The following is a 25,185-nucleotide window of genomic DNA, read 5'->3' as shown; positions in this document are numbered from 1 at the left end:
TTATGATCTGACAGCCATGTGAGTGGCAGCTGCTCAGATACAGCTTTTGACTCACTGCCATTTGAATTGTGTAAATGTATAATTTTCTGTTGTTCTTTCTGATTGACATATACATTGCTTATATGATTCAGTGCTGTCATTGCAGTGTAGCTTTCTCATTTAGGAAATTCTCATTTGATAAAGCAACCATGCCAATCACACACACACCCACACACACAAAAAGGCCTGAGATCATTTTACCAGCTAGTTGTACTATGTGTAGTACAGTTAGTTACTACCTGCAATGAAGTTGGATAGCATCCCCATGGTGGGTTAAGCCTGAGACGTGTATGTTGTGTTCAAACTTGTGATAGATTGTTGTGTCTACCTGGTGCTGAAGTTTCTTTTTCTTCTTCAATTCTTTTTTCTTATTTTGTCCCTGTTTCCATTTAACCAAGTATAATCCTCTTTGTTACCTTGTGTTGAGAGACTTTCTAGACCAGACCCAGACCTCTTTGTAAGCTGTTCTTTTTCACTGGTGTCACATTCTTGACTATTCCTGGATATTTCCCAAGAAGGAACTAGCCATGAAAGCAGGTTGTGCAATCAGGCGTGACATGAATTCAGGACTCAATGGAGCAGTGAAGAGGAGATTGCTATTGAATGTTGTTGATTATTATCAACAGAGCGTCCATCGTGGCTGTAAAGTCTGAGCTCTTACAAGTGGCCAGCAGTAACTGATGGACTGTATGAAACAAAGCTCCATGCTTAGGACATAATCCATGTAGTTGGAATGGGGCACAAATGGCTCACAGCCTCCTTTTTAAAGGCAAAGAATGACAAAAGCCTTGGGCTGGGGCTCATGCACGTCCTGGTTGTCGTGTTTGTAGTATCTACCAGGCACAGCATGAACTGCAGATCAGATGGAACTGATTGTGGTGTAATTAGACCTGTCTTGTTTTGTAGATTACCATTATTACCTATAGAGTAAGATGCAAATTATTTTACAAAGTTAAGAGTAATGTGTACAATACAGTATGCTGTTGTATATACAGCGTGTAAGTAACGATTGCATGTGGTGTGAGAGGCATAAATTGTTTATATTTTTAGACATTTGTTGTAGGGTCAGTCCAACTTACCACAGCTGTTCATTGCTATGATTAATGCATACTTGTCGTGTTGATTTGCTTTCAATTACATGATGGCAATATTCATCCTTGTAACCGCTGTTATTTTGGGAAGTGTTTATTCAAGGGAAGGGCATGTAGTTTATTTTTCAATAAAAAAAATATATATTTTCACTTCCTAGATATTTCTTTCATCTTTATCTATAGGTAGTAGTAAACTATGCAGTGCACTTTCCATTGCAAAGTATTTCCTGCATTCAACATGTGTGGCTAGATGAGTGCCATGATAATGACTTACAACTGTAGATTGCACAAGAAACTAGTCTCAATAACTGAAGATAGAATTATTTAATGCATGATCACAAATACCTGCACCCCTTGTTTGTCCTTTGCAGAGTGTAACAAAATCAACACACCTGTAACACCTGTAGACCTTGAGTGCATAAGAAGCTAGCAGAAGAGTGATTTGACTGGCAACCATCCACCATGGATGATGCCGATGAGGATGTGTATGTGACCCAGTTGAAGGACCTCTTCGCCTCTTGTGACACCGATGGGCGTGGTTACATAGGCAGGGATGCCCTGGTGGACCTGTGCAGTAAGCTTCAGCTGGAGGGACAGGTGGATCTCCTCTTAGAGCAGCTCATCGGCCATGATGATTCCAAGCTGGTGTGTATCACTGATTGATACAATGTCACTCACAAAGTCAAATATGTGGAGCCCTTGTTTATCACCTTATGGTGCTTGTATGCCAGTACTACTATTTTCATGCTTCTGTGTCATGATTTTCATCTTAAAGTCTTATTTCATAGACATACAGACACATGCGGTATTTATAGCTGTAGCTTGAAGTAGAAGAACTTGCAGATTTGAACAATCTACCAATTAATTTGTACTAGGTGTGACACAAGAACGAAGTGTTCATTATAACTATTTACGCCAGTGACATGCCAATGTGGTACAAATATCAAGAAATGTACAGAATACATTTTAAGTATAGCAAATTCATTTAGTCATACATATACATGCTGAAAGAGGTAATTACATTGAAGGCTTAGAACTGAGGAACCCTATCTATGGTCACCTTTAACCTGTGTGGCATACAACTTTGTTACATTCCTAAACTTATTCTTGTATTTCAAGGTGGACTTTGACACATTCAAAGAGGCATTTGTGATGGTGCTGTCCTCAACAGTAGACCTTGAGGGTCTAGAAGGGGATGCCAGCCTTGATATTGACCAGGAATACAGCCTGCAGAGTGTGCCAAATTCAGGTTTGTAACAGGGTTTCATGTGATGGAACCTCTCTCTTGTTTCATTGTTAACATAATGTATTTATGGTAGCGAGATGTAGTTTCATAAACGACGTCAGTACTTCTTATTTGGTTTTGCTAGCATTTGCATCTGAAACATTATTTGATTCTGTGCCATCCTGGGAGAGTCTGAAGTGCAGTGCTATAACATTCCCCAATTGGACCTCGGAGGAGGTTGTATCATCTGGATTGACAATGATTTATGATGTGGCATAAAGACAAATTGCACCAATGTTACATTGAACCCAGAACCAACTATGTCTATGATGTCTGTAGGAAACACTTTATTCAACCATTTGTATCTTTAATGATTGTAAAGAAGTTCATGCACATTCAAGTGTTGTTGTTTTTTTGACTACAATAGTCATTTCAATTTCCTTTGTTTCTTATTAATTTGAATTTATATATTGTTTCAGTGGATATGATTGAAGAAGTTTCACCGAAGTATGTCAAAGACGGAAGAAGGTACGGGAGGAGGTCAAAACCGGACTTTGAGGTCACTGCCGACTACTCGGATGTGGACGCTGATCTCCTCAGCAGTCAGCTGGATGCAAAGTCTCTGGCGGAGGAACTTGGGGTTCCGACGAGATCAATTTACGAAGCGAGCGAGAACAGCAGTAGTAAGAAGAGCAAGTCTCATACAGATGACAGGCCAGAGGTATGGGAAAAAATCTCTGTTTATGGAATGCTCTCCAAACCATATGCGTAAATATAAGATTTTACAAAGGTTATACGAAATTAATCAAAATACTTTAGTATCAGTTTGAGATTTTTTTTTATTTTTTTTATTTTTTTGCATTGATTTTTCTTGCTGGAAAGCATTGTGATTTCATATGTATTGTTTGTGTGACCATTTTTTCACTGCAGGTGGATTTAATTTCTGTACATTTGCAGTGGCTTTCTTGAACAAATTTATGTCAGTGTGTTTGTGAGATAATCTTTATACTGTCGTTTTATGTACATCTAGATTTTTGATTGATTTTGTAGTATTTCATTTTCACTTCATCAAAATGAAATGAGTAATAGGACAGAACAAGATATCAGGACACAGTACAGAGGGTATTGATATCAAATATTAAGCATTGATGCTTTGAAGACTTGAAATGTTGCATGCAATATGTGACCCTGTGGAAAAACTTATCTGTAGATATATATGTGCTTCATTCAGATTAGCCAGTATTTTTGTGTGAAAGGGGTTATTCACAAGCTACCCATCCTTATTTCATCTTTTCACTTGACCAACTCCTTGTCACATGATTTCTTCATCTACTCATTTACTTTTTCATTAATCCATCTTATATTCTGATCTTCCTTCATCCCGTCCTCATCATCCTCCATTTTCTCCTCCTTCATTCCTCCAACTACTCTTCTCTTCTTTCTCTATATTCATGTACTCACTATCACTCAATCCACTCATCATCTTTCACATTCTTGTCCATCTGTTATCCCTCTTGTGGCTCCTCTCTATTGATACTCCCATTTCCCTCTTCTTTTTCTTCTCCTGCTGATACTCATTCTCAATTATCTCCTCATCATCATCTCCTCCCAATCATCCTCTTCACAGGTGGACAATGCATTGGATCAAGATGACCGGTATGGCCAGTCCCTTAATCAGTCAGGTCCACAGAAGCAAATTCCCGTCATCCGTAATGAAACTTTTGAAGCAGAAGGTAAGAAACAACTCATTAGTGCTTGCTTAAGCACACTCCTCAATTATTTTTTATACCTTTCTATCATTAACTTCTCTATGCAAGGAGGGTTGTACTCTAAGCCACAAAAAGACAGTACTGATTTCCATCTTACTTAAAGCATCAAACATAAAAAAAAAAAAAAAAAAATTGTTTCATTTCCAAATTTGCCGTACATGTCAATGACTTCTCCATTTCTTTTACAGAGAGAAGTTGTATTTAGATGAGAAACTTTGGACCTCATTGTAGGATGAGTATGTTTAGCATTTTATTCAAGGAGATTGATATTTTTAGTAGGGGATTTATGGAATTCAAGAACACGTGAATTGGCTTCATGGAACTATCCTTGATATTCAAAAACTGGAAGTGTTTACTCAGGTGTAAACCAAAGTGTAATTCAACCAACGACTTTGCTAGAAAATGCAGTTTCAGTGAATCTGTTAATCAAACAAAGCTCTGAAGCAGGTTTAATTCACTTCAAAGTGTAAACTCATCTAAGGTGTAGATTACAACCATATGGACCAGAAAGACATAACTGCTTTGCCAGTAAACCACAGAAATATTTTTGAATCCAGACATTTTTGAAGAAAGATATATACTTGTTTATATTATATTTCTGTGTCTTTTATGGTATCTTCTCATCATGCAGGTCAGCTAAATGCATCTATGAGTGTCTATGAACAGGGTCCATCGGAGTCGGAGCAAGTCCAGGCAATTTGGGAAGAGGTTGGGGTGGGGAAGGATGGCTATCTGGATATTAATGAGCTGGCTGTGGTGTGTGAACACATCGGTATGGAGGACATGGACAGAAATGTGAGTTTGAGAGTGCTGTTTCATCTCTTACAGCTGGTCTGCAATGTATTACAGTAGACCCCAGTATCACAAAGTGCTCGGGACCCTCAGTTTTCTTTCGTTATATGAAAATTTTGTTATTACCAAACAAATAAACAATAAAGAACATAGAGCTAATAATGTTGGAGACTGAATTTTTACTTCATTGTAACCAGAATTTCGTTAAAATCATGTTCGTTTTAATGGTAGTGCACTTTATAACAGTGCAGTAATATAATGACAAACAAATCAGAATAAATCAGATTTTATGAATCTAAGTCTGTGATATAGTATCTGTGGAAGAACTACATACCCTTTGTTTACCATATAGGGAGTGCCTTTCCTCAATTTTTGTACTTTTGTACTACTGATTTTGTGCAGGAACTGGGTAATTTATTCAACAAGTTGGACCGCGACCAGGATGGCAGGGTTGGCTTTGAGGAATTCCTCGACGGTCTCTTCCGGACAGCGGGCATCCGCACGCCGGCTCCGCTGACTCCGATGGCACCCACCCCAAGCTTGCTGAATGCGCAGAAGGCCAAGTGGCGGATGTCCGTGATGGGTAGCTCCATGGATGACCCCATCTTTCGGACGGCCACACCTTCCCTGCTCCTCAACCAGTCTTACGCCAAGCTGTTCAGCATGCTGGATCCAGAGAACACGGGGTGAGTTGTCCCACAGTGCAACTGTCTGTGCTGACATGAGTGTGTATTCTGTTTTTATTAGATTATATTGCATCTAAAGAATACACATTTTCTGACCTTTATGATCTCATTCACTATGATTGTTCCACGTCGACTAGTAGGTAGATTACACTTTATGTCTTAAAATTGGAGGCTAGCGCAGCACACTAACTATTGAGGCCGAAGATGTAGGCAGAAGGTGGCTGATAAATATGCAGCATTCATTGTGCCTCTGCACCATACATGCTGAAGATCATTTCATGGTTCATTGTCCCTTTTTTAATCTAATTTTTTTTTATTTTTATTTTTGTTCTTACAGGTTTGCTACCCTTGATGCTGTGGCGGAGCAGCTAGAGGATCAAGGAATCCACAATCCCCATGAAATTTTAGAGGTAAGCTGAGAATGTGCATTTGAAAAAGGAGCTTTCCAAGTGATGATAAACAAAATTCAAAGTAGTTTAGCCGTAGTAAAATCTTTGTCAGGTATCAGGCATCTGTCTGCTTCTCATTGCCAGATATCAATGAAGTGTTTCCATATTAGATGAGGGGTTAATTGATACAGTGATATGAAAAAAAGTGATACCATTGAAAGTGGGAATTTTGGATTTGCTGAAAAGAGTCACAGTGTTTCATACCTCTTCTTATGTTGCTGCTCCCTTCACATTGTCATGAATTAATTCTTTGGTCTATTTGATATTCCTCTTGATAGTTTGTATTTATTTCTCTGTGCAGATGATATCCTAAGTGTATCTCCACCACATGCTAAAGTTTTTAATGTTAGAATATGCCAGTAAGTTGAGATCAGAAGATTTATTTCTCACTTACAATCCTGAAGCCTATTCAATACAAACATATTGTTCCTTTACCTGACTACGTAATCAAGGCACTGGAGATGGACACTGATCCAAGTGGGCGGGTCAACCTCCAGGACCTCTCCATGGCGCTGGACAATGTTCTCATGACGACCGGTGAAAACAACGGCGTCTACCAGGCAGCTCTCACTTCCTACCAAAGTGAAGTCAAGTACCTCAAGTGAGTGTCGATTGCATCCCTTCCCTTGGTTCGCACATCTCTCGGTAAATCAACTACTGATCAAATCACATAAGAGATGTTCTATGTTAAACTCATTGAGCTGATTGTATACTGCACATACATGTGCTTGATACCACCAAACATAGGGTAAGATTCTATTTCTGTGCATGTCAGTCATTTCCAGCAAGTTTTAATGACACTCTGATGTTAGACTAGCATCCTTTCTCCATGTCACTCTTCATCCAGATCCCAGACTGACCAGCTGACCGCAGAACGAGATAAGCTGAAGCTGGACATTGCTGAAGCCAACAGGCAGAATCAAGCTCTCGTTCAGGAAATCGATGACCGCCATGCCACCATTGAAAAGACCAATGAGAAAAAGCTCAGGTTAGTTTGGCTGTTATTCATTTCTGCTTTCCTTTTTATTTTGTCTGAATGTGGTTGTTCAGGAGTTAGAGTGTTCTCAGTTCTTCAAAATTAGAATTAGACAATATTTCAATTAATGTGTATTAGTTTTCATTTACTGGCTCCAAGTCATTTCTTGTAGAATTAAGGCATATGCAATTTTACTTAGGATTATAATGAAATAGATTCATTAATGAATAGAAGAGTGAGAGAGAAAAAATATTGATATGATCTAATTATTTTTTTCTGAGTTGAGCACCTGTAGGACTGATAATTTCTGATAAAGTTGAGGGAAACTTCATACCAAGCCTGCTGTGATCTATGAAGTACAGGAATTCATCTGTGGGGTAGGAATAAATTTATATGTGTGTTTGGGGCAGGAATAAATCTGTACGTGTGTGTGTAATATGTTAGTGTGTGATGCTGCCCTCAGGGAGACAGAGAGGAAGTACCAGGAGAAGATCAATGCCCTCCAGGCTCAGGTGGAGAAGGAGCGAGAGATGCTTTCCTCCCAGGCCTCCAACCAGACCTCCAAGCTCCTGGTGGAGATGGACCAGCTCAGGTCCGATGAGGGACTCATGAAGGAGCGCTACCAGACCATGTTGGAGGTGAGAGAACCTGGGTGGCAGTGGGCTTGATTTAATATCGAATGGATTCTCAGAGATTGGATTCACCCATTTACAGCTACCAGTATCATGTAAAATTGATTTAGATGTTCGCTTTTAAAAGCCACATCCTGATAAATAAAATAATGGACAAAAATAGTTATCCTGTATTCCATATACCAAGCAGTATTTATCTTGTTACAAACATTTATATAGTTTCAAAAACACATTAAGAAACTATTTAGCCAGTCTTTTTTTGTGTTTTTTAGAATATCTGAGATTTTTTTTTATACCAGAAATTGCTTGTCTTGGGAAGTTTTATTGTTGTTGTTCTGGTCTTTGTGTGTGTTGGGGGCTTGGGCGCAGCAAGATGGCCAAAGAATACAGTGAAAATAAAAGGTTGCTGCTAAAGCAATCAGTGATGCAATGCTCATTTCCTCACAGTACTCTGTAAAAATGTATTGATTCTTACTCACCCAGATATGAAGACTACACCAGTAGATGAAATGTGCGGCCATTTCATCTTGCTGTGTACGATAATTGTCTGTTCCTCTAATCGCAACTGTGATATGTATTCAGAAAGCATACTATTTGTTGTCGCCAACGTAGGATAATAATCGGATGGAGCAGGAGCTGAATGAAGCAGCTGAGAGACTTCTTGAGAGTGAGAAGGTCATCACAAAGCAACAGAGAGACCTTGATGGCTTCGCTGAGCTGGAAGAGAGGGTGAGTACTCCTCAAGATTTGATTTTTTTTTTCTCGTGATGAGTTTTTATGCCTCCGCAACGAAGTGGCCGGAGGCATTATGTTTTCGGGTCGTCCGTCCGTCCGTCCGTCCGTCCGTCCGTCCGTACGTACGTCCGTACGTCCGTCCATACGTCCGTCCGTCCCGTTTTGTTTTTGTCGATATCTCAAGAACCGTGTGGTGGTTTTACATCAAGCTTGGTATGAGGGTATATCCTTGGGGGATAATACTTTGTGTGGATTTTAGGGTCACAGGGTCAAAGGTCAAAGGTCACAGGTTATTTTGTGAAAAAAAATTTGAAATTTCATGTTTTTCTCCATATCTCGCAAATGGTTCAAGGTATCTTCATGGAACTTAGTATATATGCTTGTACCGATGGGCAGTGATTATCTAGGGAAGTTGGGGGTCATGGGTCAAAGGTCAGGGGGTCAAAGGTCAAGGTCAACTCTTCAAATATCACTACTTTCCTTAAAATGAAATATGCCTGAAGGTTTTTTTTTTTTAACTTGATGTATGGCATGTATTACCCAATATATATTTTTGGGGAAGTTTCTTGCCAAAAGGTCAAAGGTCAAAAGGTAAAAGGTCAAGTGAAAGTGCTAAATTGCACTTTTTCCTCCATATCTCTAAAGTAACTCAAGGTGTCATCTTGAAACTTACATATTTATGCATGTTCAACCTAACAGTGATTCTCTTTGGAACTGTGAGGTCAAAGGTCAAAGGCCAGGTTTAGATAATGCTATTTTCCCATTTGATACTGAAATTATACTTTTTCTCAATACCTTGAAAATTACTCAATGCATAAACTTATAAAAGGGTCAAAAGTCAAGTAAAAATCATCAGTTCCCCAAATACCTGCACTCTGACATTTTAATCATTCATCCAATTGAACCTAGTTCTAGGAAAGTGAACATTCAGCACATTTGTGTCAAACCTGTCATTTTAATATTTTGCCAATTGTGTGAAACTGTCATCACACATTGTCAAGACATTGTACTATAGACCTATTAGTAGAACCATGCATTATGGCGGAGGCATATCAGTAGCCATAGCGATATATCTAGTTGAGATATTCTTCGAAGCTCTATTAGTAATTTTTTACATACATGCCTTAGTAGATTTTAGACGTTATTTTCATTTTATTTACCTGTCGACTGCATAATCCCTTGTGAAATATCCATTCAAAATCTGCATTCAATATGATTAAACCATAACACTTTCTATAGTCGACTTGGCTGATCATCATATTCTGCATGGAAATCATAAAATGTATATCATTCTCTCAATTGCCATGATATTCTCTTTACAGTTGGCTGACTTGGAGACTAGCAGAGATGGAGTTTCTAAGCAGCAGGCAGATTACTATGAGCAAAATATCAGAGATCTGCAGGAACTTACAAGGGTGTGTACATGAATTGTTTTGTTTATCCACTGTTCTTTGTGTGTGTGTGTGTGTGTGTGTGTGTCTTTGCTACAGTGGATCTAATAGTAAAGCAGCCTCTAACTTGTGAAGATGTTGAAGATGTTGTAGCCTCTAACTTGTTATCAAACTGCCCACATCACATCTTTAAGACCACCTCCTGTGGTATTTGCTGCATAGAGATATCATGCTCGATTTCTCCTTTTTAGTAATGGTAATAGTATCAGTAGCAGTAATGGAAGTAGTATCAGTAGTAGTAGTAATAGTAGTAGAAGTGATACTACTACTACTACTAGTAGCAGTAGTAGTAGTAGTAGTAGTATTTATTAGTAGTAGTATTTATTAGTAGTAGTAGTAGTAGAAGTGATAGTAGTAGTAGTAGTAGTAGTAGCAGTAGTAGTAGTAGTAGTAGTAGTAGTAGTAGTAGCAGTAGTAGCAGTAGTAGCAGTAGCAGTAGTAGTAGTAGTAGTAGTAGTAGTAGCAGTAGCAGCAGTAGCAGTAGTAGTAGTAGTAGTAGTAGCAGCAGCAGCAGCAGCAGCAGTACCAGTAGCAATAGTAGTAGTTGTTATTGGTGGTTAATAATTGTAATAGTTATAAAAGTAACAACCCTAATAGTGGTTTCAGTGATAAAGGGAATGATTTTGATTTTTAGTAGGCCTACATTAGACTCCACTTGATTTTGTATTCTGGCATCTGTAGTAAGAGAATATTTCATTTAGATATGTCTGCCCAACTGACTTATCTCAGTCTTCTTGACTTGGTTTTTATCATCAGACCCTGCAAGACCGTGCTGACGAGCTCACCCAGGAGAATGAACTCCTGAAGCACCAGGCCTCGGAGAGGAAGGTGCGTCGCAAGGGAAGCAAGCTGCAGAGCCAGCCCCGAAGAGGAGGCTCAGTCCTGTCAGACTACACCAACAGGCCAAACGTCATCAAGCGCCACCAGAACTCTTCCTCGGGTGAGAAGAGGGGCATTTCTGCAGCTGAACTGTGTTATAGGGGAAAAAATTTGTTGTCATAGTCATTCTAAATTTATGTTATGAACTTAAAAAGATGAAGCAAAAGCATTTGTGTAGTGAAATGAAAAGCTGTAAGAATTTCATTGTACATTGCGAACTTTGTGGTGTTTAGATTGAGATACCACTGGAAAGAATGAAAACAATGAAATGGGAGTATTTGAAGTGACTTGTAAAATATTTTTGACATTTGTTCCTTTCCTCAGAAAATGACTCCGACCTGGAAGAGCTGGATCCAAAGTCCAAGAGACGTCTCCCAAAAGTCAGTGGCATTCCAGAAGAGGATGAGGAAAGTGAGGAGCAACTGAAGCGGTTTGAAGTAGAAAGTAAGCATGCATTTCAGGAACTATTACAAACTTGATTGTGAATGTGATGTGTAAACTTTTTGTGATATCATGTACCTGCTTTACCCTCTTGATATACCATTACTTTAAAAAACTAATATATAATTTGTATATAATCCATACAAATCCATATCTGAACTCTCTTTTATTTTTCATTTTGATTTCAGGAATGTACCTTGATTTAAATCTTCAGTTGCATGTGCAATTACCAGGATGCCAGAAAGAATATTTCTCTCTAAATTTTCCTCTTGTATGACTTGGTAAGGATAATGAAACAAATGCCCAGAATAAGTATCTGCTTGGCCATGTGAAAAAACAGAACTGATATAAAATCGTGTGATGATCGTATAACATTATTTGATGCTGTCCGTGGCTTTGACTACACGGAGGTGCAATAAATATTATCTTCACCATCATTGTGTGCAGGTTCCTGTCAGTTCTAGTACCCTGAATATATCATGTTTATAGTTTTGCTGCACCTGAAAGCAGGATCTTACATTATCTTCTTGAGTTAGTCATGATGTCCAATGTGCTATACTACTCTTATCTTTCTCTCTTCTCTCTAGAAGCTAAACTTGAAGCCAAGATTGAATCACTGAAACAACAGCATGCAGAGGAGCTTGAAGAAGCCAGGGAGGGTTTTGAGAGAGAGTGTAAAGAGATTGAGAAGAGGTACCGGGATGAGATGAAGGAGATGGAGGGTAGACTTGGGCTGGAGAGCGAAAAGCTGGCCCGAGATCTCGAAGAACAGGAGAAAGAATTCACGGATGAAAAGGCAGGGTTGATGGAACAGTTTGAGGAGGAGAAAACTGCATTGAGAGATGAATTTGAACAGGAGAAGGAGGCACTTGAACAGGCGTTTGAGATCGTGAGGAACGACCTGGGAGAAACACTGAAGAACGAGTTTGCCGATGAGCTCGAAAAGCAGCTGGCAGAGATGAAGGCGAGGTTCGACGAGGAACGCTCCTCCCTTGAGAGCGCCCTCACGGACGACAAGTCGACGCTAGTCGCAGAGATCCAGCAAGTGCGGGACGAGAGCGAGTCACGTCTGCGCAACCTTCGGACCGAGATGGAGGTGCAAAATCTGGAGGAGAAGGAAGCTTTAGAGGCGAAGATGGAGGAAGAGAGGGGTGAACTCCGGCGCCAGCTGAAAGAGAAAGAGGAAGAGCTGAATGGTATCCTGGAGAAGGGAGAGGAGAGCCTCAAGGGGCAGCTAAGGGAGGACTTCCACGACCTCCTTGCCCAGCACAAACTGGTGGTGGAGAACGAATATCAGATCCAGCTGGAGGAGCGGAAAGAGGCCATGGCTGAGGAATTGAACAGGGAAAGGCAGGACCTGCAGGAGGAGTTTGACAGGGAGAAGTCTGATTTCTATGATGCTCTCAGCGGTGAGAAGTCAGATTTGATGGAACACCTGCAGCAAGAGATGGCAGAATTGAAAGAGAAGCATGACAGAGAGATGAACGATGCTGAAGATAAATACAAGGCAGAAAAGACCAAGCTGGTTGATAAACATCGCAAAGAGATAGATGACTTGATGAAGATGAATGATGAAAGTTTGGAGGATATGAAGAAAGAACATGCCAAGGTAAATATACATGTACATGATTATGCATGTATACAGATTACTTTTAAAGGAAAACTGGTTATCATCTTGTAAATAATCTTAACGTTATGTGAGGTCATATCAACATTTTTACTCCATTTGACAGTATCTTGTCATCATTTATTGAGATTATATTTATGCATGCCATTTTTTTAATCATTTATGCAGTGATGTTGCAGTACAGTTTTTTGATAACCAGTGTTTCGTTTATGTTCTGAAGAATAAGGAAGGCTGAGTGCCTTAGATCTCGAGATTCACCCACTCAGTGATGCATTATTTGTATTATCTTTTATACTCGTGTCTCTAATCAACTCTGATATGTGTATGTCATTATGATAGGCTATTAGCAAGCTTGAAAAGGAGATCAAGAAATTGGAGGAGAAGTTGCAGAAGGAGAAGAAGAAACTGGAGGACAGAATGAAGTCAGACAAGGAGCGATGGGAGGCAGAGAACGCTAAGATCAAGACCCAGTTTGAGCAGCGGCTTGAGCAAAATCGGGAGGAAGCGGAGAGAGACATGAACATGCTGGAGATGACAGTAAAGGTTGAGGTGGAGAGAGCTGTCAAGGTAAGATTGGAGTTTTACTTGATTTCAAGAGTCAGCATCAATCCCTCCGTAACTTATTTTTCCCATTTTAAAAGATAGTCACATGATGCTCTAACACTAGATATCTTCTCTGCAAGTGCAAACTTTTGTAGTCTGTAAGTAATGAATTTTACCATTTCAAATGTAGTCAACTTTCAGCAGTTCATCACTCTGGTTTTGCCAGTAACAACTTAAATCAATGTGAAGCTTTTGCTCTCTGATGATTTGCAAATCAGAGTTGAATGGGTCATTTGGATATGTTTTGTTGTTCATTTAAAAAAAAAATGTGATTTTTGATATAGATATCTGTGAAAGAGGAGCAGAATAATGCCTCTTGTGTAAGTTGATATATCAGTTGTCTTCAATGTTGCTACTTGTCTGTTTCTGCAGAAGGAAGTGACTGAGGAATACGAGGAAAAGATGGACATGATAAAACAGGCACATGATGATGAAAAGGCAGAGATTCTCGCCGAGAAGGAGCAGTTGGAAAACAAGCTTAGAATGGTTTGTAAACATGCTTGTTTAGGTTGGTTGGGTTACTCACATCCTCCATACAGAATCAAGTCTGTTGTGTAGCACTCGGTCAACCATGAAGAACAGTACAGTGCAGATAGTGCAATGATGGGTTTCAGATTACCATGCATGAGGGTCTCACGAAAGGGAAGAGAATTCAAGATTTGAGATGAGCCATTGGATATCAAGTATGCATGGGAGATTTACCAAATTTGTAATAATAGAAGATGCTGACACAAAGCATGGCAGCAGGAACATTCTGTGGCTTGAGAGATTACTGTGCTCATTTATTTCTCCAGTCGGAGAAAATTAATGTATGTTTATAGTGTAAATGAGACAATTTATATGTAGTTATGATGATCGAGTAAATTACACTCTAACTCTTCTCATTCATGGTATATGTGTACATGTTCTCATATTTTGAATTCCACATGAGTTGAAGTTTTTTGCTTTTATGTGATACACTATCAAATTCCCAGAGGAGAGATATGTTTCTGTGTTATTGGTTTTGGGGTTATTTTGACTCTGCTATTGAATATGGAATGAAGATAGTTGTTAATGTTTCATAATGTATTGCCTCTCAGTGAGAAAGGAATGTTGTCTATTAAAGCATTCACTTCCTCGGCAGGTAGCAACTGAAATATGAAGGTGTGGAAAATATGTAATCCTTCACTATCTGATGATTTCTTACATTTCATGAGAGAACGTTCAAAAGCAAAATGGAATAGTGGAAATGCTGACATAGTTTCTCATGCCCACCACCACACTTCTCCCATCAGGCTGAGGTAGCGAAGGAAGAGGCAGTGATTGCTGTTCAGATGCAGACCCAGGAGGCTGCCATGCAGGAAGCCAGGCCAGACAAGGTAGGAAGGCTACAAAATGTCAATGGTCATAACTCTAGGAATGAGGGCCACAACACTACTTCTAGAAAAGAACTTTAACCTTTCACCTATTGCATCTGCTATCACCTTCAAATGTCTGTCAAACTGCACTTCATGCAGTCACTGTATGCTGTGTCTTGGCACTTTCTGTTTTGTGTTGATATTTCTTTTTTCTTTCTTTTTATAGTAAAAATGCTTGTGCGTAACTAGGCAATGTCTTTTCTGCGGTGAAAGCATTGCGTGAAAGGCAGGTTGCATACGGATGTCCTTATATGCAACTGTATAGTTCACATTGTAATGGATTACAAGGTGTGGCAAGGCTTTTGTATGTCAATAGGAGACATCTGATTTGTGTCTAAAATGGAAGATATTCCTGCTTCTATCAGCCAGACAATTTATTAATTGTCCAGAGAAGTGGGCATATATGTACCATAATTCACAAACTTTTTTTTTCTGTGCTAGTTGTGAAGTTAACCACAGCCCTCGAGTTCTTATATGGTCAGGGTGAAAAAAAATTCTGGAGTAAACTACTGCACAGGCAAAAAAAAAAATTAAAAAAAAATGCCCAATTTAGACAAAACTGAAGGAGTTGTGATGATTCAAATATTTAAAGAGTCATTAAGAACAAATGCCTGTACCTTTGAAGTGCATACAAACCCCCTGAAGCAGGCCCTGTGTGTGTGATCAAACTAAATGATACATTCAAATGATTTGCATAGTATTTCATGAGGACATACACTTGAATGAGGATTAGAGTACAGTAACAAATGTAGGGTAGTCTTGATTGGACTGCTTGTAGCATAGGATTTGAGCTCTCTATGCACTGCTTAGGCATTGTAGAACCTTCCCTTAGGAGAACAGTGCTCTATTTAACATTTCTTTTGTGGAACATTCCTTTTGTTTCTGTGTGTATGTCTAACTGCTACATAGGCCCTACTGCCTTCTAGTGTCGATGGTTCTTTTGCATACTGTCGCAGATTGGTGTGGCTAGTGGGGTAGTTGTAGGTGCTCACTATCTTAAATCTTTGCAAATGAGCGCTATCTCTTTCTCTCTTTTTGGTTTGAAATTGGTCTTTGCACTTTTGTTACTTCTTTCCTAACATGATCTGCACCCAACTTTCTCTCTGCCTGTGATTGCCGCACCCAGTCATTGTTTGATGCCGTAGCCACTGAACGTGACCTGCTCAAGTTAAGTCTGAGTGGCGCTGAAGAGAAGCTTGAGTTGCTGCAGGAGAAGGCGACATCAGCCAAGAAGGAACAAACTGACCTGGAGGTTGGACACACTGTGCCCTTGTCCTTTTCACCATCTAGCCACCTGTTTTGTATAAATTTTTGCTCTGTTTTCATAAGCATAGTTTGCTGCTTTTTTTTCTCTCTCTCTCATGCCAGAATGTCCAGATTTTGTGAGTGCCTTTGAAGAGTCTTTGCGCAAATTTCTACCTTTTATTTTTCTAGTTTGTAGTGCTGCACTTGTTAAAACTCTCATGATTTGCATAATTGCACTACCTTCCATTTCCATGACTCAAATATGTAGATATCATTATAGTCTTCCCTCACATGAAAAAGAAAAGATTTTTTGAAAGAGATGTGTGCTCTCACCCCAAATGATGTGAGTGACAATTTAGTCATCATTCAACCTTAGTAATTCAAACATGTTGCAGTAATGTCATCAGTCAGTGACATGGGAGACGGGTTTCTTCAGCAGGTGACTGCAGACACTTCAACAAGAAGAAGAAAATGGAAACAATCACAATTCCTCTGTAGACCACATAATACTCAGAGAAGGGTTTCATAGCTCTATTGGTTTGAATGTTTTGTCAACATGAATGTATGTCAAATAAATTTCAGCTAGGGTTGACTTCAAAGCATTCATAATATATATGTTGAGAATGACTGATGCACCGTTCACCTTGATCGGCAGTACTATTAATTTGAGGAAATGGAAACCGGGAAGTGTATTCAAACCCATATAAAGTAGCAGGCACCAAGACGAGAAACATTCTATAAGCATACTTTACATTCATTCTCTGACAAGATTCAAATATGCCATGCATACTTTGAATCAATAGTTATGTTCAGATGGTGATCCCTAACCTTGAGGATAGCTATCCTCAAGGATAGGCTCTGGCCCCCTAACTGCGATGCACTTTTACACAACGAAGCTTATCCTCAAGGATAGGCTCACTGCCCCCTTAACTATGCTTATCTACAAGTTCTGAGTCCCTTTTTATCAAAAGATGAAATCTATTTTACATTTCCTTACCGCACAGGCTGCCATAGACTTATAGTTGAAATCAACTATGTAATCAATTTTAACCCTTCATGAAACAGGGCCCTGTCCACACAATGCCTAACTATGAGTGGGGACCCCCTGCAGCTCGTTGATAGTGTGCTAACCCTGAGATATCTCGTGGATAGGTATCTTCAAGTTAACTTCAAGATAGCTATTAACGAGTGCATCCACACGGTGCCCAGCTACGAGCCTATCCTCGAGGATAGCTATTCTCGCTGGTAGGGATCACTGTCTGAACGTAACTATTGCTTATCAGTTTGCATTCAAAGTAATGCAATTCTAGAGTCCCTTCTAGATTATGTTAATGTTTCTTCTGGTTTTATTCAACAGACAAAACTGATGACATTGGAAAATGACAGGCTTCGTCTTCAACATGAACGTGATGATCTCAACAAAAAGGTAATACAAATGAAAGTTGGTCAGTGGATCTTCTCTTGATTATATGTATGTACAAAACAATTCTAGATGACTGTAAAATATCCTAGTAGATTTCCTTATACCACGAGCATTAAGGTTATATGTCATGACATAAGACTCTGCAAGCAAAGTTGTTTATATCAACAAAGCTCATTTATATAGGGGATGTGGAAGGAAGAATTTTTTTCTTACATTTTTTTTCTTTCTGCCAGTTAGTGCCATGAATCATTCCATGGTTGCCTAACACAAATACTGCATTATTGTTTATGAAGATGCCAAATTGGGGGAAGTTTTGACGACTGTACTGTACGGAAGTTTGTTTTATTTGTACACATGCAACACACTTGCAAATGACACAAGCCAGTACATAGACCTTGTATAGTTTGAATTTCTCCATATCAAAGAGTGAATGGGCACATGCACATAAAGGCGGAGCCTGAACAAGACTTGGTCCAGAGCAACTGTTCAGCTTGCTGAGGTTTTAATAGAAGTTCATCCAATCTAGCAATGCCTAGTGGTATGCCACATAGAATCAGGCAGCAGGAACAGAGACCAAAGAGCAGGTGAAACAGAAAGCCCAACACAAGACATGTAGGTCCTTTGACATGCATCAGCTTCAGTGTAGAAATAAGCTATGAATAAAGGACGGCATACCTGATGTCTTTATCGCTTTTTATGCTGTTGTTTTAGTACTGTTTTTGTTTTGTTTTTTGTCGTTACAGTGATTACAACCCACTCCTGTTATAATGAACATGGTTATATCAAAATCCTTGTTACAGCAAAGTAAAAATTTGGGTCCCCAAATTATCATCCATATTTCTTTACATACTTTGTTGTTTGTCTATAACAACATTTAGATATAAAGAGAAAAAAACTGCCAGTCCCGAGGACTTTGGGAGTTGTCTGTATCTCATTGTTATCTTCCTGTCCATCTTGCAGCTGATGAACCTACAGATGCAGATATCTGTTGCCGACTCGCAGCACTCTCGTGAGCTGGAGCGAGTGAAGCAATGCCAGGCGGCCGACTTCCAGAAAGAGATTGGTCACCTGCGGGAGGAGCTGGCCCAGAGGGACGGGAGATTGGGGGAGGTGGAGCGGCAGCTGAAGGAGAGGGGGGAGGAGCTGAAGAGGGCACGGTCCATCAGCAAGGACACGGAGGGGTCAGAGGTCAGGAAGATGAGGAAGGGGAAGGAGGAGGCAGAGAGAAAGTACGCCAAGATGAGGGCCATGCTGGATGAATATATGAAGAAGCTCAAGGAACAGGTGAGACATGATGTACCCACAGTCATGTTATGGAAAGCAAGCCTGTTATTAAACGTAGAAAATCAGTCAGCTAAAAGACACAAGATGCTTCATTTGGTCAGGCGTCACATCAATAAAGCTGATGCATTATTATAACTCTGATTATTCTATTTCACCATTAGTCCTTTAAGATGTAAAGTATCCAGTTATTTTGCACGTCTTCAGTGTCTTAGTGGATATCTATATAATAGGGTGATGGAAATGATGACTTCAATGATGACATAATTTCATAGCAAATCCTGTGTTTGCTATATATTGAAAATAGCTATATATCTAATGTGCCTGTAGGGGAAATGGTCATATCACTAACCAATTTGACCAATTTTATTCTGTTAACAAATGAGAGAAAACATTTACATTCAACTTGTGGAGATGGGTGCACACAGTAACATCACACCAACGTGAAAACACATTCTTACAAAGCCTTTTCTGTTGCCAAAGACCAATTGCTTTGATAATCAGGGCTCCGCCTTTCTTATTTAAAGAGAGTTATAGTCTGTTGAACTTGTGTCTTCTTTTGCATACATTCAGCTTGCGAAGACCACTCGCCATGACCTACTGCTCAAAGAGCTGTACGTGGAAAACTCCAAGCTGCAGAGGGTGTTGCAGCTGACCGAGGAGCGGCAGAAGACGGCTGAGAGAAACTGTCACAACCTGGTGGAAAAGAACCAGGCATACCTCAACATCCTCCGCAAAGTTTGCCCTGCAGCAGTCTGAGAGAACAGGGTGGTAATTGGGCGATTGGGCGATAGCACCTCTGCACATGATGTATTATGGTAGATTCTTCCAATGCATGTCCAGCATGCGCTGTCCAACACAGCAGTGCTGGGTGATGTCAATGCTGCAGATGAACTGTAAAGGGCGTTGTTCTGCAGTAGTAGATAAGTTCAGAAAACACTGCCTTGCTTGGTGCATTTAAACATCCAGTGTGATATCAGAACTGGATGTGCCCTAGTAGGTGACTGTACTCACCTCTGTTAAGATGAAAACCAAAACCAAAAAAAAAAAAAAAAAGATTGGCTGTGTTAATTCACAAACATGAACATGTGAGAATGTAAGACATTCCCCTGATCAGTATAATCCAACACTAACTGTCTTGTGCAGGCTAGCCTGGATGTGGGTCATAGAGAGCATTAACCTGTTGAGCATGAGTCCTGAGTATACTTTGGCGAGGGTTTACGGGAAATGTGTGTTGTAGCAGAATCAGCCTGTCTTCAACAGGTTAAGAATAAAAGTCATCTATGAGAAAGGAAGAGCTATGATCTATAGCAGATGATCTAACTACTTGATGATGTATTCACCTTGTAAAGATATGAAACCAAAGATATCACAACGGCATTGTGAAGAACATGGAAGAAAATCTATTTTCTATGCTTCATGGAATTTTTAATTTCCCTGCAATATGTTTCCTTAAAACAAGAAATATGTAAATATGTACATATTTTTTTAGAATCTGTATTTAATTGTAAATGCTGCATATTTTTTTTATCTGTATATATTTGTATCATACAGGTTTTTTTTTTTTTTTAATTTGCTGAACTGTGAATAGTGTGTTTTGTCTTTCATATCTTGTCTCAGATATGATACTATTATACACTGTATTGAAGCTGTTTTCAATTGAATACAATATAACCTTGCAGTTTATACTAAGAATCTAAACAATTCATCAGCTTTTGGGTGTGCACTATCCATTTGAAAGCAGTGATAGATATCAAAACATAACAGTATGTAAATGTTGAATTGTCTTTCATATTGATATTTGTGTATGATTCCTTATCAAGAATGTAGGTCCTACATGCTGAAGTCATGTAAGACCCAGCTTTTTGTTTTCCATGTTTACAAAAGCAGGATCATCCTGTTATTGAACTGATGTTTTGTTTTTGTTGTTTTTTGTGAACAACAAAAAGATACAATGTCAAGAAAATTAATGAAATAACTATCAGAAATCAAAATATTGAATGAGATGATCAGGTTTGTTTTGCAGACAATTATAAAACTCACATTGGAAGTAATTTTCTTTGTTTTATTTGAATAATGCACTGTGAGTTGAATTAAATTGTATTACTAATGTACAACATTTTTATTATGTACAAATGTGGTTTGTCCAATCATGTGATAGTAAAGGCTATCTTTCTAATCATGAGTTTATGCCTCTGAGCAAGATCAGTTTTACCATTTTTTAGTGAATGGTGTAGTGGTCAAAAGTGACTGATTCCACAAAAATGTACTCATGAAGATTTGATGCCAAAATTTTGATAACATATTTGTAAACTATTTATTATTGTGTGATGTGGTACAGAGTACCTGTAATAATGACAGTCATTAAAAAAAAAAATAATCCTTTGCGCAAAGGAAAATCAAATTTGTGTCAGTTCAGTCTTGTATTTGTAATGAATAAGATGTATGTAAATATAACTACACTCATCAGTACATATAATATGTTTTATTTTGATAATAATAATAGTAGACATTTATAGAGCGCCTTTTCCACTGGATACAAAGCGCTATGGCATGTCATCCCTGGTCGCCATAGGAGATAAAATATATACAAAATACCAGGCAGCGACAGTACAAGTCCAGTGCACATACGTATAGGGACATCAAAATAATACGTCTTCAGGTTTTGTTTGAAATGATCAAATGTTGGTGATGATTTGAGAAGAGGAGGGAGCTTATTCCACAGCCTAGGAGCAGAAGAAGAGAAAGCTGCATCGCCAGCTAGTTTCTTCATGTGTGGTTGAGTGAAGGTAACGGATGATGAAAGACGAGTGCGCCTAGAGTGAAAGTGTCGTACCAGACACTCCCCAATGTACTCTGGAGCTCTATTGTTGACTACTTTGTAGACCAGTAAGAGAAGCTTGAAGGATATTCTTGCTTTGACTGGCAGTCAGTGGAGTTGACGTATAAGAGGAGTGGCATGAGAATGTGAACGAACATGGTACACTAGTCTAGAGGCAGCATTCTGAACTCTCTGTAAGCGATCCACGTCAGCCTGACTGATTCCGCCAAGAAGAGCATTACAGAGCATTACGCAAAGTAACAACACAACTAGCTCTATATACATATGTACGGTATAAGTGTATTATTAAATCACATGTCTCCTCTTGCTCGTCAGAAATAAGAGTGCATTATTTGCTCTCACCAAATACACTTACAGAAGGTTAAGTAGGTTACAATGTATGTTGTATATGATATTTAGTACAAATAGTGTGTGGTCTTGAATGCACAGTATTCAACTGCATACCAGTACACAAAGAAGACATAATTAGCCCAGGCACATTTCTTTTTCAATGGGCTGAAGGCTATGGTAAAATATACTTGTGCAAGGGCTACTTATGCATTGAAAAGTCTTGTAAGGTGCATGACAGAGCATGGACCATTTCTTGCAAGTAAACAAAGTGTAGTTATAACATTGATTGAATCATTTCTTTATTCAAGAAAATGTTTATACATAACCAGGTCAATTATCCCTTAAGATAATTGCAGGTATACATCGAAAGTTACAAATCACAATTTTAAGAACATACAATACAAATAACATCTGTGAGATTAATGCACCAGTATCAACAATAATATTTAAAACTAACAAACATTATAACATTTATATCAATTGTATATATATGTATATATATATATTTATATATATATATCGGACATTATTTTATGGAACCTTCCTACTCCGGACGAACCAATAATTGGTCGATGTTCTGCACTTTTCTTTTCTTTTCTGATTTCGTTTTATACAAAATCAAAAACTCCATTAACTTTCCCAATGAGAAAATATCCGTGGTCCTAAAAACTGCAGTGGGCCTTCTTTCAATATAATCTAATTCCATATCACATTTACCAATATAAAATATTACACTTATACACTACTAATTAACAAACTTTAACATTTTACATGCTGTAGGGAAAGACCCATGCACTAAGAAGTTGAGTTCTGATAAATGTATATCTGTATATACTTGTTTTTACTTTATTTTAATAATGATGTTCAATCGTCTGCATAAGGGGTACTGATGACCTTGCATCCGTTGAGGTCATAACAACACTTACATTAAGAAAAAAAAAATCAAATATTCCAGGAGAGGGTTGAAACAAAGAAGAAATATAACTGGGGATAGAGGGTCGCCTTGAAAGGTACGTTCCCACAAAGGGCCTGAAACAATTATGTAGAAACAATAAATGTTACATAATGCCAATGCAATGGAGCACAAACACTCTTACACATACAAAATAGTGTATATCATATCAGATGAAGTGTACTTCCTCTAAAACCTTTACTTATTCAGTTTCTTGTACAGTTACAGGGCAAACTCTTCTGCTATATGTTTGTGTGAGTTTGCATTTGCATAACATGTGGCATGTACATATCAAGACAAAGGAAATAATATGGGAAAACCCCTAGATATATACACACATAGATACATGTATATTATGCGGGATAGTGCGAGAGATAATTCCCCTCCCAAATGTACGCGGTGCCAAGATCGAGAGCAACGTCTGCCTCAGTCCAATTTCTTTCAGTATATATATATGTATGTATGTATGTATATATTTCTAGCGGCAGCAATGGGCTAAAACTCCCAAACATGGCGGGGTGGTGTAAGGTACCATATGTATTGACATGTATACATGTATATACTTATATATTTACATGAATATACATATTTATAGACGGAATATGACATTTGCATTTAATTCTGCTACTGCACTGAACACAAATCTCCTCCAAAACTAAGTCTCTGTGAATCAAGTTAATGTAAATGATTTGACTTTCTCTATCTTTGAATTTTGATTTCCTCTATATTTGCTAGTGGAGCAAAACATACTCTTATATCGTCGAGTGGCTAGAACAGCTATTGAGTTCCTCAGCTCAGAGGATATGGTGTGAAATTACTCCCCAAAATTAAGATTACCACAACATTCTATTTGCTACTTGTTTGTGAATTCATTGCTCATCAATTTTGCTCAGTTTTCTTAGTTTCATCGGAAATGATTTTCCCCACATGTGACATTTACAAGTGTGTGTGTGTGTCAAGTCGTGGGGTGGAGAGAGTGTGTGTGTGTTTATGTGTGTCAAGTCGTGGGTGGAGAGAGCTGTCTTCTTGTGGAAATATCCTAATTGATTCCTGTGCTGATACAAGCAATCTGTTATGTTTTTTTCTTCTTTAGATATGGTAGGGCTTCTTGTACACAAAAAGGGGCCTTTGTTGTGTTACCCCATGGGTGTATGCAAGGGGGGGGGGGGGGGGGGTCGGGAGGGTCGTACGACCCCCCCCCCCCAAAAAATTTTCAAAAGGTCCACTTTTTGTAAAAGACATTTTTGTTTTTTGAGGGCTTTTTACTCTATATAGGCCTACAACAGGAAAAAAAAAAGTGACCAGGTGGTGTAAATTTCGTAACTTAGTTTTAATATGCCATAATTTACCTTGTTTCTAAGCCCCACTGCCATGCCGAAAAAGTCACTTTTGTATGCACCAAATGGCCCCATAAAATTCAAAAACTCCCTACCGTGGGAGGGGGGGACACCCCCCTCCCACACCCTCCCCCCGCTCGGTCGCTCCGCTCCCTCGCAAAGGTAAAGGTCCAAAAATTTTGATTACAACCCCCCAGAAAAAATCCTGGATACACCCCTGAACCCACTTTTTAATTGTATGTTTTCCCTCTCAGTTAATATATATTTATATCCTATCAAATCAGAAAAAAATCAAATAAAACAAATACATGATGACTAGTGTCTTTTCTATCAGAGACATAGCTTATTGAAGTGGACATGAAAAAGGTGCCAAAACAACGAAAAGTATGACTTCGCAGACTCAGCAACAGGATGGTAGAATTAAAACATGACAATTGAGATTTCTATAATGCATTTAAGATATCAATAATTCTCTACATGCCTTAGATGGAAGTGATAGAAGTCATAGAAATGGAGGAAATGGAGGATGCATCATTAATTTCTTTAATGATTTTAAAGTAAAAAAAAAGGAAAAACTACTAGCATTTTACATTTGTGAAACAGGTAGGTTTTATCAGCATTATTTACCATTTGCAGATGAAACAAAACCCCAGCTTTAGTGCTTCAAAATAGTTCTGAAATGTGAGTGAGGGATAGAAACAACCAATGTAAAAATATCAATCAGTGTAATCAGTTTTAAGTATTATTTAGTATGCAAAATGTGAACAATAGTTATGATAAAATAGCTTTTAGAATAAACTGTCTACAGTTATGATTTATTGAGAAAAATAGTGGTACGTGTATCTCCTAATATTTCAGGCTTTATTGCAAAATTTCTATGTGGCAGGATGTTTTGTGATACAACTGACCTACACATATGCATCAAATGTGATCACTTGAACATATTTTAAATCACTGCTCCCAAAGATAAACAATAGGCTGAA

The 25,185-nt window shown here is 38.6% G+C and overlaps 1 protein-coding gene across 1 annotated transcript; it reads left to right on the top strand.

Moving 5' to 3' along the window:
- Positions 1-1,549: 1,549 nt before the first annotated feature.
- On the top strand, positions 1,550-21,139 carry LOC140246882 (uncharacterized). The gene is made up of 22 exons (XM_072326209.1): positions 1,550-1,775; positions 2,250-2,379; positions 2,835-3,076; positions 3,983-4,088; positions 4,756-4,919; positions 5,319-5,602; positions 5,940-6,012; positions 6,504-6,652; positions 6,899-7,039; positions 7,491-7,665; positions 8,272-8,388; positions 9,717-9,809; positions 10,602-10,785; positions 11,049-11,168; positions 11,753-12,774; positions 13,132-13,359; positions 13,768-13,881; positions 14,670-14,753; positions 15,919-16,044; positions 17,395-17,463; positions 18,421-18,744; positions 19,315-21,139. The coding sequence occupies exons 1-22, from the start codon at positions 1,593-1,595 to the stop codon at positions 19,498-19,500; spliced, it is 4,314 nt and encodes a 1,437-aa protein (XP_072182310.1). The 5' UTR covers positions 1,550-1,592; the 3' UTR covers positions 19,501-21,139.
- The last annotated feature ends 4,046 nt before the right edge of the window (positions 21,140-25,185 follow it).

Source organism: Diadema setosum, chromosome 1, assembly GCF_964275005.1.
Source record: "Diadema setosum chromosome 1, eeDiaSeto1, whole genome shotgun sequence".
Taxonomy (NCBI): Eukaryota; Metazoa; Echinodermata; class Echinoidea; order Diadematoida; family Diadematidae; genus Diadema; species Diadema setosum.
The sequence above is the reverse complement of the archived record's forward strand: the minus strand, read 5'-3'. Positions and strand labels throughout refer to the sequence as shown.